General features: G+C 35.9%; 1 protein-coding gene across 2 annotated transcripts in view; it reads left to right on the top strand.

Moving 5' to 3' along the window:
* ZCCHC7 (zinc finger, CCHC domain containing 7) overlaps positions 1 to 17002 on the top strand; it is a 198287-nt gene that overhangs the window by 150745 nt on the left and 30540 nt on the right. For both annotated transcript variants that reach the window (XM_005883936.2, XM_014531506.1), the window contains exons 3-5: positions 11203 to 11246; positions 12462 to 12587; positions 13539 to 13709. In XM_005883936.2, coding sequence (XP_005883998.1) covers positions 11203 to 11246; positions 12462 to 12587; positions 13539 to 13709 — 341 coding nt within the window. The remainder of the gene's footprint in view (positions 1 to 11202; positions 11247 to 12461; positions 12588 to 13538; positions 13710 to 17002) is intronic.

Genomic DNA, 17002 nt, shown 5'->3' with positions numbered 1-17002 from the left:
TGAAGGGTTATCAGGGAAGACTTCAGAGGAGGTGGTGACACATAATTAGGTACTTGGAAGACCCAAACCTAATTTCCATGTGATTGAAATTAGGTTTGTGTTCCAGGGAATATATGCATAGACAGAGTTGCAGAGAACAGCAATATATATTGGGGACATTATTAGGCATACCTGGAGTATTGGGGCCAGGAAGATGAAGCTAGAGAAATAGATAAGGGCCAAAGTACAGAAGGTGTTACATCTCATACAGAGGAGTTTCACATTTATTCTGTAGGTATAGAGGGACCATTCAGGGCAGAATGTATTCATATTTCCATTTTAGAAACATTACTTCAGGAATGGAAAAGGGGTTGTGGTGTTAGAGATAGAACTTATTTTTATAATCTAGGTGAGAAATTAAATGTCTCTGGACCAACATAAAGCATTGAGGTCGTTATGGATACAGAATTTTCAGGATGTGGTAAGTAATTGCATGAAAAGTGAGAGGGAAGAGTTGAGGTTTTTGATATGGAAAATAGACTAAGATCCAAGGAGGAGAGGTAGGGTTGTTTGTTTTTAAGAGAGAAATGCAAGGAATGGAGAGAAAATGAATTCATTTTCAGTGATTATGAATTTGAATTACCTATGTCTAATCCAGATGTCCCATAAATCAGGAACTCTAGAAAAGATTTGACCTAGAGATATAGATTTGGTTTCCTCTGTGGGCATGTATGACATAACCTTGGACAAAGAATATAGAATGAGGAGAAGGAAGACAGAGTAGAACATTGGTTACTTGCTGGAAGAAAAGGAAACCACAAAGGGAGAGAAGAAATAGAAAAGTGTTTTTGTTATATCAGCTAAGACAATTATGAATGCTCACAGAGGTTAAGTGAGAAAAGTACTGACTATTATCTATTTGCATTGACTATGAGAAATTGAGCATTAAAGGATATTCAGAATTTATAATCAGGGAAATTGGATGGGTTAGGTGGAAAATTGGGCAAAGAGGGAGACAATGTTGGAGATTAAGGGAATAAAGTGAGCTGAAGTACAGAGATGGAGAAGCACTGAGAGTGTTAAATTATGAGTAGGACCTTTCAGTTTAAAATATTAGGTATATAAAAAGGGAGTGTGAGCAATAACTTAGAAATATAATATTGTTCATTTGTCTTTTATGCTATAACTGCCAAATTATTTAACCTCAGGTTATCTGGTGGGAGGGTTATTCACCATCTTCTCTACTTTTACCTTCTTTATGATTTCTTGACCATTTCACTGTGTTTTAGAGGAGTGAAAGAGTGCCATCTCATATGAGTCAGTTTGGGTTATATCAGCAACTGAATGACTAGATATTGAGAAGGCCCACAATCTTGTGCCTTAGTGATTGCGTGTATATACCAACCAGTGTGTGATTTTTTCCCAATTCCCAACTGTAAGCTGCCAATTGATAGCCTCACAGATTATTTGGGGAGAAAACAGTTGCTAAAGGACTTACATATTGTAAGAAAGAATGTTTAGGCAATATAGTCTTCATGATAAGTTAATTGCTCATTGGTAGATTACATTTAGTATTTCTATTAAATAGCCTATTTTTCCAAATAGTGGACATTTTGTCTTTTTTAGAACTTTGTTAATTAAATCATTATTCTGTTTTAAAAAACAAAATTATCATGGTTATTTAGTTAACACAGTAATGCTTTTTAGAATCTTTAACCCAATGATAGCACAGATTACTCTATGGCAAGCACTATGTCTGGTCATCTTTCTGTCTCTTACACTGTGTTTTACATGAGATATTCAGTAAAATATTGTTGAAAATTAACTTGACACCACATTAAGTGAAAACATTTTACAACTTGAGGATAGTTGCGTTTACATTCTTAAGTAATGAATGGTGGCCAAATAAGTTTTTATATCTGATTTGCTGAATATTAAATTCTAGCCCATTGTATGCCGAGAAAATCATAACTATATACCTTCTCACTAAATGTATTGAGATTTATAATTTTAGGTCTTACAAATTAGGATATTTAGAAAATGTAAGGCATCTATGGCTTCCTTATAAGAAGGAGCTATAGAGTATTAGGCTCAAGAAAAGATTATTGTTAGTTCCTGGCACCTAATCAGCAAATGACCGGCTGGGTGTGCTCAACTAAGTCCGTCTGTAATCTTTGGTGATCTTTGGGAAAACATTTTACTAACTCCTATTTCCTGTCATATTATCCCAAAGGTAGAGAGAACTAGCTCTCTAATTGTCTATGGCTGCTCTCTTGGCAAAGGAATGATCTTCAGCTATTCCCACCCACCAGGCAGACTAAGAATAACTGAAGCGGAGTATGAACAGGTTTTGATCCTAAGAAATCTAGTCCATACTATTTTCTTTAGATCCTTTGAAACTGAATGCAGCCTTATGGGTAAATAGCTCCATTAGTACTACATTCCACAGAAAGCACCAGTTGCCACTTTTTGTAGAAAGTACACATAGAAAAGTGAACGTTTGTGTAACCATAACGTACAGGGTTGTTCTGAGGATAAAATGTATATTTAAAACAATTTATAGTCTCTGAATCACCATATAAATGTGAAAGATATTTATCTTTATTACCATGCAGTAAGAAAGAGAGAGAGAAATAGCAGAATAGTTCCACAAGTAGGCGAAAATGTGGGAAGGAAATGTGCAAGTTTATGGGTTCACTTTTTTCTTTTGAAGGTTTACTTCAGGAGAGATGAAATATTCTGGTAGTTGCTTAGTGTAAACAGAGCACCCTATATTACTGTTTTGTTATCTCTGCCTTCATCATTACTACTCTGATAGAAAGAGTTCCTTGGAGAGCTCACAAAGGAGGAAGTCAAGACTTTTTAAGTTAACCTGAAAGGGGACATGCAAAACTTTTTAAATAGAAGAATAGCTTTGATATTAATTATACGTGTTTCAGGTAAAAAGCTTCTTATAAGTAATAGAATTTTAATACTCAGTATTCTTTATAATATATAAAGAGGTCTGTGGAAATTCCTAGTAAAAGAATTATTGCACCCTTATTTCCAATCAAACTATACTGTTTGCTATGTTCTTTTACCTCTCCCATTATGTTGCATGTGCCTTTCCTTTTTACTAGTGTCTGCCTTCATCTTTTCTATTAAAATCCTATACAAGACTTCTTCTTCCAGCCATATTATGTTAACTTATTCCACACTTGCCCTCCTGAGAAGAGATAATGAAATTTGCAGACAAGGACTTTAAAATGAAAACAGTTGTTATTGCTCTGGCCAGTTTGGCTCAGTGTTTAGAGCACTGGCCTATACACCAAAGGGTTGAAGGTTTGATTCCTGATCAAGAGCACGTACCTGGGTTGCAGGTTCCATCTCCCATTCTGATCGGGGCGAGTGTCTCTCTCACACTGATGTTTCTCTCTCTCCCCCCTCCCTTCCACTCTCTCTAAAAAACCAATGGAAAAAATATCTAAAAAACAGCTGTTATAAATATACACAGAGGTTTGAGGGAAAAGATAAATAAGGAGATAAGGAAAGAAACGGAAGATATATAAAAAAAGAAGCAAATGGAACTTCTAGAACTGAAATATATATATTTGAGATAAAAAATTTACTACTGGATGGGCTTAAGTACAAATTAGAGGAATAAAAGGAAGTATAAGAGTCTATTCTGGATAATTTTATGTCAATAATTTTGACAATTTAGAAGTAATAGACAAATTCTTTGAAAGTCACAAATGATCAAAACTGGCCCAAGAAGAAATAGAAAATATAAATAGCTCCATATTTACTAAAGAAATAGAATTTCTATTTTAAATCCTTTCTACAAGTAAAACTCCTGACCTATAGACAAGAAAAACCCTAATCTAAATGACTTTACTGATGAATTCCATCAGATACATAAGGAAGAAATCACCAGTCCTACACACTCTTCCCAGCACTTCCCAACTCTTATGAGGCCAGTTTTACCCCAGTACCAAAACTGGACAGAGACGTTATTAGAAGAGTATAAAGCAATATCTGTCATGAACTCAGATGTAAATATTGTTAATAAAATACTAACAAATTGAATTCTACAATCTATATATTTAAAAGGCTAATATGCAAAGTGTCCCCTTGGGAGTTTGACTGGGAGACCAGAAGTTTGATCACTCTCTATGATATGCGCTGGCCACTAGAGGGCAGTGCGGAACAAAGGGAGGCCCCGGCCAGCAGCCAGCAGTCAGGGTAGGGAGGCCCCAGCCGGCAACCGGAAGGCCCTGATCACCGGCCAGGCCTAGGGACCCTACCCGTACACAAATTTTGTACACCGGGCTTCTAGTATATTATAAAGAATAGTACATCATAACCAAATGTGTTAACCCTAGAATACAAGGTTGGTTTAATATCACTGTAATTCACCATATTAACAGAAAATAAAATAAATTTGCAGGATACAGGGTGAGCAAACAAAAATCAATTGTATTTTTATAAATTTCTAACCAAAAATTGAAAAATGGAATTAAAAATAAGCCATTTGCAATAATAAAGAAACATGAAATACTCAGGGATAAATTTAATAAAATATATGCAAGACTTGTTCACTGAAACCTATAAAACTGCTTAGAAAAATTAAAGAAACCAAAATAGATGAAGAAATACACCATATTTATGTTTTGGAAGACTTGATATTGTTAAAATATCTTCCCAAGCTGATCTATAGATGTAGCACAGTATCAAACAAAATCCCAGCAGGCTTTTTTGTAGAAATTGACATTTATTCTAAAAATTATACAGAAATCAAAAGGGTCTAGAATAGCCAACGCAGTCTTGTAAAAGAACAAAAAAAGTTGGAAGGCTTACTCTGTGTGATTTCAAGATTTTTAAGTAAAGCTTTAGTAATACAGACTGTAGTACAGTATAAGATAAACATATAGCTCAGTGTAACATAATAGAACTCCCAGAATTTGACCCATATGTATATAGTCAATTGACTTTCAGCAAAGTTGCTAAGGTAATTCAATGAAGAGAAAGGATAATCTTTCCAAGAAATGATGGTGGAACAACTGGATATTCGTATGGGGGGGAAAATGGGTAATAACTAAACATAAAAAGCTAAAACTATAGAAGTTTAGAAGAAAACACAGAATGTACTTGTAACCTTGCATAGGCAAATTTCTTTGGGCACAGAAAACATTACTTGTCAATTACAACTCAATAGCATTTCCTTTATGGCACAGCCTTCTGTGACTTTTCCCCCTTTCTCCCTTAAATTTAGACATCTCTAAATTTACCATAGTATTTTTGTAAAAGAATTTTTGTATTCTTTTCTTTTTTCATTTGTCGCCTTGTGTTTTACTGGGCTTCACGCTCTTATTCATCTTTGTTTACACTATTCCACCTTGCTCCTTGTAACCTTTCAATATGTTTGTTAAACTGAGTTGATTTAATGCAAAGAAAGAGTTATCAGCTATTGCTATTACAGTTCTGAAGTCTGAAAAGGACCACAGGCCTAAATATTAACAAAACAAGGCTATGAGTCAGCTAAGAATTGATATTGGACATTTTTAGGGCAATCCCATTTTATATTCAATTGCACTGGGTGGTAAATACATGGAAGGATCTTGGGCGAGCACCCTATATTACTGTTTTGTTATCTCTGCCTTCATCATTACTACTCTGATAGAAAGAGTTCCTTGGAGAGCTCACAAAGGAGGAAGTCAAGACTTTTTAAGTTAACCTGAAAGGGGACATGCAAAACTTTTTAAATGGAAGAATAGCTTTGATATTAATTATACGTGTTTCAGGTAAAAAGCTTCTTATAAGTAATAGAATTTTAATACTCAGTATTCTTTATAATATATAAAGAGGTCTGTGGAAATTCCTAGTAAAAGAATTATTGCACCCTTATTTCCAATCAAACTATACTGTTTGCTTTGTTCTTTTACCTCTCCCATTATGTTGCATGTGCCTTTCCTTTTTACTAGTGTCTGCCTTCATCTTTTCTATTAAAATCCTATACAAGACTTCTTCTTCCAGCCATATTATGTTAACTTATTCCACACTTGCCCTCCTGAGAAGAGATAATGAAATTTGCAGACAAGGACTTTAAAATGAAAACAGTTGTTATTGCTCTGGCCAGTTTGGCTCAGTGTTTAGAGCACTGGCCTATACACCAAAGGGTTGAAGGTTTGATTCCTGATCAAGAGCACGTACCTGGGTTGCAGGTTCCATCTCCCATTCTGATCGGGGCGAGTGTCTCTCTCACACTGATGTTTCTCTCTCTCCCCCCTCCCTTCCACTCTCTCTAAAAAACCAATGGAAAAAATATCTAAAAAACAGCTGTTATAAATATACACAGAGGTTTGAGGGAAAAGATAAATAAGGAGATAAGGAAAGAAACGGAAGATATATAAAAAAAGAAGCAAATGGAACTTCTAGAACTGAAATATATATATTTGAGATAAAAAATTTACTACTGGATGGGCTTAAGTACAAATTAGAGGAATAAAAGGAAGTATAAGAGTCTATTCTGGATAATTTTATGTCAATAATTTTGACAATTTAGAAGTAATAGACAAATTCTTTGAAAGTCACAAATGATCAAAACTGGCCCAAGAAGAAATAGAAAATATAAATAGCTCCATATTTACTAAAGAAATAGAATTTCTATTTTAAATCCTTTCTACAAGTAAAACTCCTGACCTATAGACAAGAAAAACCCTAATCTAAATGACTTTACTGATGAATTCCATCAGATACATAAGGAAGAAATCACCAGTCCTACACACTCTTCCCAGCACTTCCCAACTCTTATGAGGCCAGTTTTACCCCAGTACCAAAACTGGACAGAGACGTTATTAGAAGAGTATAAAGCAATATCTGTCATGAACTCAGATGTAAATATTGTTAATAAAATACTAACAAATTGAATTCTACAATCTATATATTTAAAAGGCTAATATGCAAAGTGTCCCCTTGGGAGTTTGACTGGGAGACCAGAAGTTTGATCACTCTCTATGATATGCGCTGGCCACTAGAGGGCAGTGCGGAACAAAGGGAGGCCCCGGCCAGCAGCCAGCAGTCAGGGTAGGGAGGCCCCAGCCGGCAACCGGAAGGCCCTGATCACCGGCCAGGCCTAGGGACCCTACCCGTACACAAATTTTGTACACCGGGCTTCTAGTATATTATAAAGAATAGTACATCATAACCAAATGTGTTAACCCTAGAATACAAGGTTGGTTTAATATCACTGTAATTCACCATATTAACAGAAAATAAAATAAATTTGCAGGATACAGGGTGAGCAAACAAAAATCAATTGTATTTTTATAAATTTCTAACCAAAAATTGAAAAATGGAATTAAAAATAAGCCATTTGCAATAATAAAGAAACATGAAATACTCAGGGATAAATTTAATAAAATATATGCAAGACTTGTTCACTGAAACCTATAAAACTGCTTAGAAAAATTAAAGAAACCAAAATAGATGAAGAAATACACCATATTTATGTTTTGGAAGACTTGATATTGTTAAAATATCTTCCCAAGCTGATCTATAGATGTAGCACAGTATCAAACAAAATCCCAGCAGGCTTTTTTGTAGAAATTGACATTTATTCTAAAAATTATACAGAAATCAAAAGGGTCTAGAATAGCCAACGCAGTCTTGTAAAAGAACAAAAAAAGTTGGAAGGCTTACTCTGTGTGATTTCAAGATTTTTAAGTAAAGCTTTAGTAATACAGACTGTAGTACAGTATAAGATAAACATATAGCTCAGTGTAACATAATAGAACTCCCAGAATTTGACCCATATGTATATAGTCAATTGACTTTCAGCAAAGTTGCTAAGGTAATTCAATGAAGAGAAAGGATAATCTTTCCAAGAAATGATGGTGGAACAACTGGATATTCGTATGGGGGGGAAAATGGGTAATAACTAAACATAAAAAGCTAAAACTATAGAAGTTTAGAAGAAAACACAGAATGTACTTGTAACCTTGCATAGGCAAATTTCTTTGGGCACAGAAAACATTACTTGTCAATTACAACTCAATAGCATTTCCTTTATGGCACAGCCTTCTGTGACTTTTCCCCCTTTCTCCCTTAAATTTAGACATCTCTAAATTTACCATAGTATTTTTGTAAAAGAATTTTTGTATTCTTTTCTTTTTTCATTTGTCGCCTTGTGTTTTACTGGGCTTCACGCTCTTATTCATCTTTGTTTACACTATTCCACCTTGCTCCTTGTAACCTTTCAATATGTTTGTTAAACTGAGTTGATTTAATGCAAAGAAAGAGTTATCAGCTATTGCTATTACAGTTCTGAAGTCTGAAAAGGACCACAGGCCTAAATATTAACAAAACAAGGCTATGAGTCAGCTAAGAATTGATATTGGACATTTTTAGGGCAATCCCATTTTATATTCAATTGCACTGGGTGGTAAATACATGGAAGATGGATACTCTTGGGCCATGTGGGAAGTTGTCTTTAAAGCAAGACACCCTGCGCCAGTTGCAAAGCCCCGGAGGATGTAGGTAACTAGACTGAATGACATTGTATTTGATTCCAGAATGAATGAAAATCTGGTAAAATCACATACCTTTTGTGCTAGAAGTTACCATGGGTACCATTAATCCAATCCCTTATTATACAGACCCAGAGAGGATAAAAACCTGCCCAGAGCCACACAGCAAATGATAGGATTAAAACTGGAACCTAGGTTTCTACCGAGTCCCATACCAGTGATTTTGCACAGTGGAGAACTAGCTGCCTGTGGAAATTCTAATGAGTTGCCCCATATACAAAAGCTCTCATTAGGTTGGGACTTGGAATTAAGCAAACAGGATAGATAAAAAAAAAAAACCAAGGGCAGGAGTCAGCTGTCATTTCCAAGATGGAACCAAAACTGGAACCATGGGTAGGGTGGAGAGTTGATTTATATGTTCCTGATTATGTTCTTGTTCATTTTCCACTAAGAAGTCTAATTTTTAGTCGCCAATTGAAACCTATTTTGTGTACTTGTCGATAGATTTTCCAAAGTTAGTATATACTGTAGCTTGTTGAAGAGAAGTTAGTACATAGCCCGGAATATTGATGAATTCTAAGTGGAGTGGATCTCCCTCTCTCAAACCTTCCCTTTTTTCACTGTTCCCTGTTGTGTGTAAATTTATTGTGGATAGAGGGTGGCAACAGTTGCTATTTTGCATTTCACTGGTTTTGAATTTCATTTTTTAAGGACAATATGAAGGCAGTTTTATAATTAAAGTGAGTTTAAGCGGTCATTTTGAATTTTAATGATGAAGGACATTGAGTTACAAAAGGCAGCTTTGAAAGCTACAGCAAAGCTTGCTCCTTAGATGAATCCTTTGAATGAAAGAATAATAGCATGGATGGTGATGATGAAGAAATGGGAACTGCTGCTATTTAATGTATTCTCCACTCTCAATATATGGATGCAGCCTCCAAATTTTACAAAGGAAATAATCATCAGCACAGCATCTCTGCTCTCCTATGGATTGGTCTTTTTGTAAAGCAGCCTCTTGGGTTTTCTCAGTAAAAGTATTTTATTTTAAAATATATATCTCTAAACACTTACTCCTGGTAGGCCTGAGAAAATGTAGATTACTTCATGTCTCTTCAAAATTCCTTTCAGAGAAAAGAGTCAAGCTCAATTTGTGTTTTTGAGATAGAGAAGAAAAGTAGATAGGAGGAAAGAGGAAATCATCTTAACTTTGCTTTGGGGGAGAAAAAAGTCTTTCAGTCCTTTGTTGACACCTTAGCTTCTGCATTAGTCATATGTCCCTTCCTCCTGGGCAAGGGTGGACCAAAGGAATAACAGCCATGTGCTGTTTTGTGAAGGAGCAGTGCAAAGGGAAGAAAATAGCAGATAAAGAAAAATGTAGGGCTCCCCACCCCCACCCCTGGGGTTTTTGTTTTATTTTTAGATCAACCAATGGATTCAGGATATTTGGCCTCCTCTTTTGCTTTTTTACTTTACTATTTTTGATGCTAGTTAAAAAACAGTACTGAATTCTTAGCCCTAATCATGAGATAGTGTTCAAAATCCAAATTTTTTAGATTTTAAAATGAAAGTCAACTACAATGGGACGCTAGTGGACACAGTTAATGCTGATTTTGGAATGAAAAAATTCCCTGTAACTACTTGGATCCAAAATGGTGGGGGGAAGGGAAAAGGCTGTGAGTTAGCTAACAATAAAGAGCTTAATAAGTGAAAAAACAAAATGTGGGAGCACTCAGTAATGAGTAACTCACTGAATAGGCAAAGGTAAAGGTTTGTATACCAGCTAGCAAAGGGGAGGATTTAGGGCTTCAGAAGATAGGTTTTACCCTGGCCAGTGTGGCTCAGTTGGTTGGGCCTCCTCCCATGCTCCAAAGGGTTGCTGGTTGGATTCCCCAATAGGAGGCGTGCAGGAGGTAGCCGATGGATGTTCTGTTCTCTCTTGGATGCTTCTGTTTCTCCCTTTTCCTTCCTCTTTCTCTAAAAATCAATAAAAATGTTTTTAAAATCAATAAAAATATTTAAAAAGAAGATGGAAAGTTTTGATGATGCTTGTTTATACAATTTTTTTGGAATGTCCCTGTTACCCAAGGTCAGTGACTTCCCTAACAGGACACCTGCAGTGGTGGTGGGGGGTCGCTGACTCTCAAAGCTCTACTATAGTCAGATAAGGGAAGTTCAGGTAAAAATCTCTTTCTGCTTCTGTTGTTAGGTTTTTGGTCCCTTCACTGATCTATAATAATAAAAGGGTAATATGCTAATTAGACTGGACGTCTTCCAGACATCCTTCCTGATGAAGCCGGGCTGGAGGGAAGCCAGCCTGGGTCCCGGGTGCCGGAGGGAAGCCGGTGCCAGCAGCTAGGGGAAGGAAGGCTTCCTCTTGCATGAATTTTCATGCATTGGGCCTCTAGTTTTCTTATATTTGTTTATAGTTTCATAGTTTTCAAAGCATTTTCACATATCTCATAAGATTCTATTTTTAGGTAGACAGGGAAAATACTATTATTCCCATTTTATGGGTAAGAAAACTGAGATTAAGAGAGGTTAAGTATTTTGTTCAGAGCCACACAAGTAGTAATGATCCAAGGTATAAGGTTAAGGTGTTCATATCTCTCACTATACCTTTGGGGTCCAATTTCAGTACTAAAAAATTGAATAATTTATTGTCAATCTGTAAGTGCTTTAAAGATGTCAAAGATTAAGTAACATTTTATTTATTTTGTAGGAGAAGATGGTGTAAACTGGTTCATCAGTGACAAAGACGTTGAGGTAAAATCAAATTGTTTTTGATGTTATGAATAATAGATTAATAGTTTTTTGATTCCTAATTTTCTTTTACTTCATTATGAACTTAATAAATCTTTAAAAAATAGCAACAACCTGAGTATCTTGTAAGAAAAAGTTTGATTTCAGTATATGGGTAATTGAATTTTGGGAGGTGTGGTTCAGCCTTGATTTTTGTCAGTCACTTAATTACCGTAATGAGTTAGTTCCCATTCCCTTCTGTTTCTTCTCTGTGGTGGTTAGTCCCTCTCAACTCATATTGCCTGGTACCATGAAAAATCAACACCGGAAATAACTGCTTCTTCAGTGTAAGGAAATGGTTAGGCTATATTTAGGATGTGGCAGGTGTTTATTAGCCTTAATTGTGGCAGATGGCTAGAAAAGAGAATAATTTTACAAGTTGGTAAAAGAGAAGTTTTAAGAGATAATTAGATTATGACATCTTGGAGTCTACTTGGCCAGTTCAGCAAAATAACAAGTAAAAGATTAAAGTTTTTTCAAAGATGGAATTCTACCGAATAAGATAAAAGCATGGTTGGCATTTACATATTCCTCTCTAGAGATCCGTATGATGTGCTTTGCTAATATTTTCTTGCAAGATACTACCTTTTGGCTAGAATATGGGACAGCTAGCTAGCATTGGGTCATTGTAGGTAGAATGGATTTTTAAAAGGACTCTGGTGGAAAGAAATTAATATCATTCTCTCTTAGAAATTATAATTCCGTTTATAGGCAGTAACCCTAGGCTGTTCATTAGAAGGAATGTATTCATTAGCTATATAGTTTTATAACTTTATAAAAGAGAAATTCATTTTAAAAAAACACCATTCCCTAACTAAAAACTTAAGCAAGCTTCACATTCACAAAAATGTGGTATATATTCAGATATAGAAGTCAGCAATATCTTTGACTCTGAATGCCACCAGCATGTCTGATGCACACCAGTGCCCTTGCTAGGCCCGAACTGTAAGCAGAGAAAGATACAGAAGAAATGGAACCATTTGGAGAATGTAAAAGAATGGAGGGAAGGGGCAACAAAAAGTAGAGTTGTCTTTCTAGCACACCTTTTAGGTTTTTCTAACTCCTTTCAAGAACACAGTGTTCCATGTTGCTGGATTCTAAATTGAACTATGACTATTAACTCTCTTGAACAGTATGAAATAATGTTTTTTAATTCTTTATTTTCCCCCCTCTCCTTAGGCCCAGATATGTAATAATAGATCATCTGGAAGATGGACCCACCGATATTATACAGCAAACAAAAACGTCACCTGTAGAAACTGTGACAAATGTGGCCATTTGTCAAAAAATTGCCCTTTTCCACAAGTATGTGAAATATGTAATAATGTTTCTTTCTACCTTATTAAAATCAAAATCTTAGGATTAAAACCCTATAAGCTTAAAATTAAAGTCTTAGTTAATATATGTGTTAAATGTCTTGTTAATATTTTATGCAGGCCACAGCCTAGAGTAGTAGTAGAGAAAGAACAGTAAACGTAGTCAGAAAAACCTGGACTCCATTTCAGCTTCCCATCAGTAGTTGGACACTTTAGGCAAATTATTTAGTTCTCTGTGCCTCTTTTTTCTTATCTGTAAAACAAGAAGATTGAATCAGATGATTCCTGAGACCCTTCTCACTTCTAAACCTTCTACTTTATGAGACAGCTATTTCATCATGAGAGAATTTTCATTGTTAGAAAATCATAATTGTAGGCATTTATATATGTTTACTGATATAAATTATATTAAACAGATACATCAACCTTTGGAACAGCACAGAATTAAAGATCTTAGATGTTCCCTGACACATACTAAGCCTTTAACAACCATTTCTATTACCTACTCCCTTTTCCAAATCATTGTCTTTCAAATTTTTGAGATAGCTCTCATGCTTCTCCTTTGTCTTTGCTTCTCTAGGCAAAGCTTTCTCTTTCTGTTCTTCCTAGGACTTAGGTTCCAGGTTCTCATCTTCCCACTTTTCCTCTCAGACACATTCTACTTTGCCAATATTCCTACAAGACAAGGCATAAGAAATAGATGTCAGCTGATAGTGCATGCAGACTAATACGCCTTTTTGGCAACCAGAGGATACAGACAGCTTGTGTAAAAGTTCTGATTTCAGACATTTTGTTTTATTTTATAATTAGGCTCCAGGTTTGACCTTCATTGAGGTCTCAAATTAGAAGTTACTTTTTATGGAATTATACAGAAAAAGAAAAATTAATCTACTGTTTGAGTATTTTACTAAAGACATTTTCTGTTTGTCTGCCACATTAGAAAGTCCGTGCCTGCTGCCTCTGCTCCGAGCGAGGACACCTCCAGTATGCCTGTCCAGCCCGCTTCTGCTTAGCCTGTTGTTTGCCTATGTCTTCTACTCACAGATGCCACGGAAAACCTTCCTGGAGAAAACGATGTGATCGATGTGATATGCTAGGCCACTATGCTGATGTAAGTATCCTGCATATAACTAATTTGTCAGGCTTTGGGGACAGTGTGCCAATTTGTGACTATCTGTCAGCCTACCTAAAAGAATGTTTACTCTGTACTGTATATAATGATAGTCATGGCCCTTTGGCCTCTAATCATGTAAAGCAGTGCTCTAATATATCAGGATAGGGATGCTATGGAATGGTTCATTAGAAGGCAGAATCAACAATTATTGTAAAACCCTGCTAACCCCTTTTGCTTAATGTGCTTGCTAAATAAAACTTGAAATTAAAGAGATATGTAATAAATAATATGTCAAATTTATGTACCTTGTCATGGTTAGGTGGATGAAAATATATACACACTTAGCAGTTGTGAATAGAGGTCCATATGAAATCTGGTTTGATGCTGCTTACTGATGGCTCTAGCTGGTAGAATAGTCTTATGCAAGAAGGACAAGTCACTAGTACTTTGAATCTGCTTGTTTAGTTTTCTTCCTGCCTTCGTTCCTTTCTTCCTTCCTTTCTTTTTTATATATATGTTTTTTTTTTATTTCAGAGAGGAAGGGAGAGGGTAAGAGAGATAGAAACATACATCAATGATGAGAGAGAATCATTGATTGGCTGCTTCCTGCACTGGGGATTGAGCGCGCAGCATGGGCATATGCCCATACTGGGAATCGAACCATAACCTCCTGGTTCATAGGTCAAGGCTCAACCACTGAGCCAGGCTGGCTGTGCTTAAAGGGTCTTTTTAAACAAATAAAAATAGGATTACTGTCCTTCATACTGACTTACAACTTGATTTTATTTTCCACTTCGGAAAATTTGTGAATGCTCACAAAGATCTACCTTTCTAGTGTCTAACTTTTATTCCATTGTATGGATGTACTAATTGACTCAGCCAATTAATACATTTAGATTTATATTATTACCCATTTTTTTAAGCAAACAGTGCTGCAATAAACATCTTTACTATATGCATGCATGTAAGAGTATTTTGGTAAGTCAGATTCTAAATTCAGTTGCGTAATCAAAGGATGCATACATTTAAATCTGGATCAGTATTGTCAAATTGCTTTTCTAAAAGATTGTACCAATATAACCACCAACCAGCAGTGTTTAAGAGTGCTCTCAACACTAACTATAATAGACCTTTAAAAATTGTGCCCAATCAGCCCCGGTCGGGTGGCTCAGTTAGTTGGAGCATTGTCCAGTACAGCAAAAAGTTGCAGGTTCATTTTCTGGTCAGAGCACATACCTAGGTTTTGAGTTCAATTCCCAGTCAGGATGCATATAAAAGGCAACCTATCAATGTTTCTCTCTTACATCGATGTTTCTCTCTCCCCCCTAAAATAAATAAAATATATCCTCGGGTGAGGATTTTAAAAAAAATTATGCCAAATCAGATGAGGAGAAAATGGTATATTGTTTTAATTTGTGTTTCTTAGGCCACTAGTGATGTTGAATATGATTCTCAAGACTAGAGAATATATAGAACATAAAGAGAAGTTGTCATTTCATTTCAAAGTAGTTTAAACTTTTTTTCAATATTTACTAAGTCTTAAAATAGTAAATCCTAAGTTATTGTTGTTTTATACTATTCTTCTCTGCATTCAGATGCCAAATATAATTTTCTTAGCAAGATTTTCCTGTTTGGCAGTTATGTTTAATAGCATATTTTTTTACTCTTTTCTTCCAAAGAGCTCTTACAAATACGGTTTTATTTGCCTGTTGTAACAGAACGGGCTCTGATGTTATCATAAGCATTTTTTTTTTACTAAGTATTTTAGTACAGACCAGTTAAGAATGATTTGTAAAAGGTTGTATAATCAGCTGTGAATTAAATCTATAGCCCATTCTGCTTAACGTCTTAATTTTGGCCTCTAATGTATGTTAAACTCTTTATCTAAAATGGCCTTGAGGATTAATAACCCCAGTGAATATAAGTTTTTACATTGGGTTAGGCTGTGGCCGACTTCAGAGATGGCAGCATCCTTTCCCCTAAGTTTCCTAAGACCGACTGTCATGTTTTTTTTGATAATTACATGCTGAAGGTCCTGGACACTAATTGATCTTTTCCCAGTGTGCCCCATTGATATAGCATTCCCTTGGGGCCAATTCAAACCTGGGTCCCACTGACGCTTTTTGAAGAAGCTTAGAGTCTTTCCACTGTCCCAGGAGCTCTTCATGAAGATTTACTTAGAAGTGGAGTCATTCCGGACCCAGGTTCCTAGAACTGTTTAGCCAGTCCCATCCATACTTTAAATGTCTTGAAACACCTGGCATTCCATAGAAAAGATTCTCCTGCAACCCTCTCAAATGCTTGCTGCTCACTCTTTCTTGACTCACATACCTCTAATTAGGTTGATTGATCAGGATCAACCTCTTTCTCACTTGCTATGGCTGCTTCTGAATCATTCCTCCTCCCTCTTTATATATATTGATTTCAGAGAGGAAGGAAGAGAGAGAGAGAGATAGAAACATTAATGATGAGAGAGAATCATTGATCAGCTGCCTCCTGCAGGCCCACTCCTGGGAATTGAGCTTGCAACCCGGGCATGTTCCCTTGACCAAAATCGAACCCAGAACCCTTCAGTTCTCAGGCTGATGCTCTATCCACTGAGCCAAGCCAGCTAGGGCATTACTCGAGATATCTTTGGTTTATTTAAGGTTCATACCCTCTGACGATGCTGTCCTCTACCCTTTGTCATTTTCATCTTCCCACCTTCTGGATTTTCTGCTAATTCACAGAGGATTTTTGAAGCCCTGGGTAATTATTGATGCCCTAACCTCCTATAAATTAAGGAGATCAAGAAACTTCCATTTTTACTGTATATATCCTTGTAGCCACACCTCAGACCTCTGCAATGCCAGAGTACCAGTTATATGTACATAGAGAATTTATAATGAAAACTGCTGATGAGTTGTATTCATATTCTTGCTATATTGAAGAATATGAATTTTCTAGCCCATTGGTATAGCTCAATGGTTGAGTGTAGACCTATGAACCAGGAGGTCACAGTTCAATTCCCAGTCAGGCACATGCCCAGGTTGTGGGCTTGATCCCCAATAGGAGGCTTGCAGGAGGCAGCTGTTCAATGATTCTCTCTCATCATTGATGTTTCTCTCTCTCCCTCTCCCTTCCTCTCTCTGAAATCAATAATATATTTTTTAAAAAATAGAAATGATTATTGAGTGTGAAGAACTTATTAGTCCATTAAATGAGAAATGCATAAATTACAATATAGCACATGAAGTATAATCCTATTTTATATAAATATAAGTATTTATATATGTATATAGATATACATA

This window comes from Myotis brandtii, unplaced genomic scaffold (assembly GCF_000412655.1).
Source record: "Myotis brandtii unplaced genomic scaffold, ASM41265v1 scaffold806, whole genome shotgun sequence".
Taxonomy (NCBI): domain Eukaryota; kingdom Metazoa; phylum Chordata; class Mammalia; order Chiroptera; family Vespertilionidae; genus Myotis; species Myotis brandtii.
The sequence above is the reverse complement of the archived record's forward strand: the minus strand, read 5'-3'. Positions and strand labels throughout refer to the sequence as shown.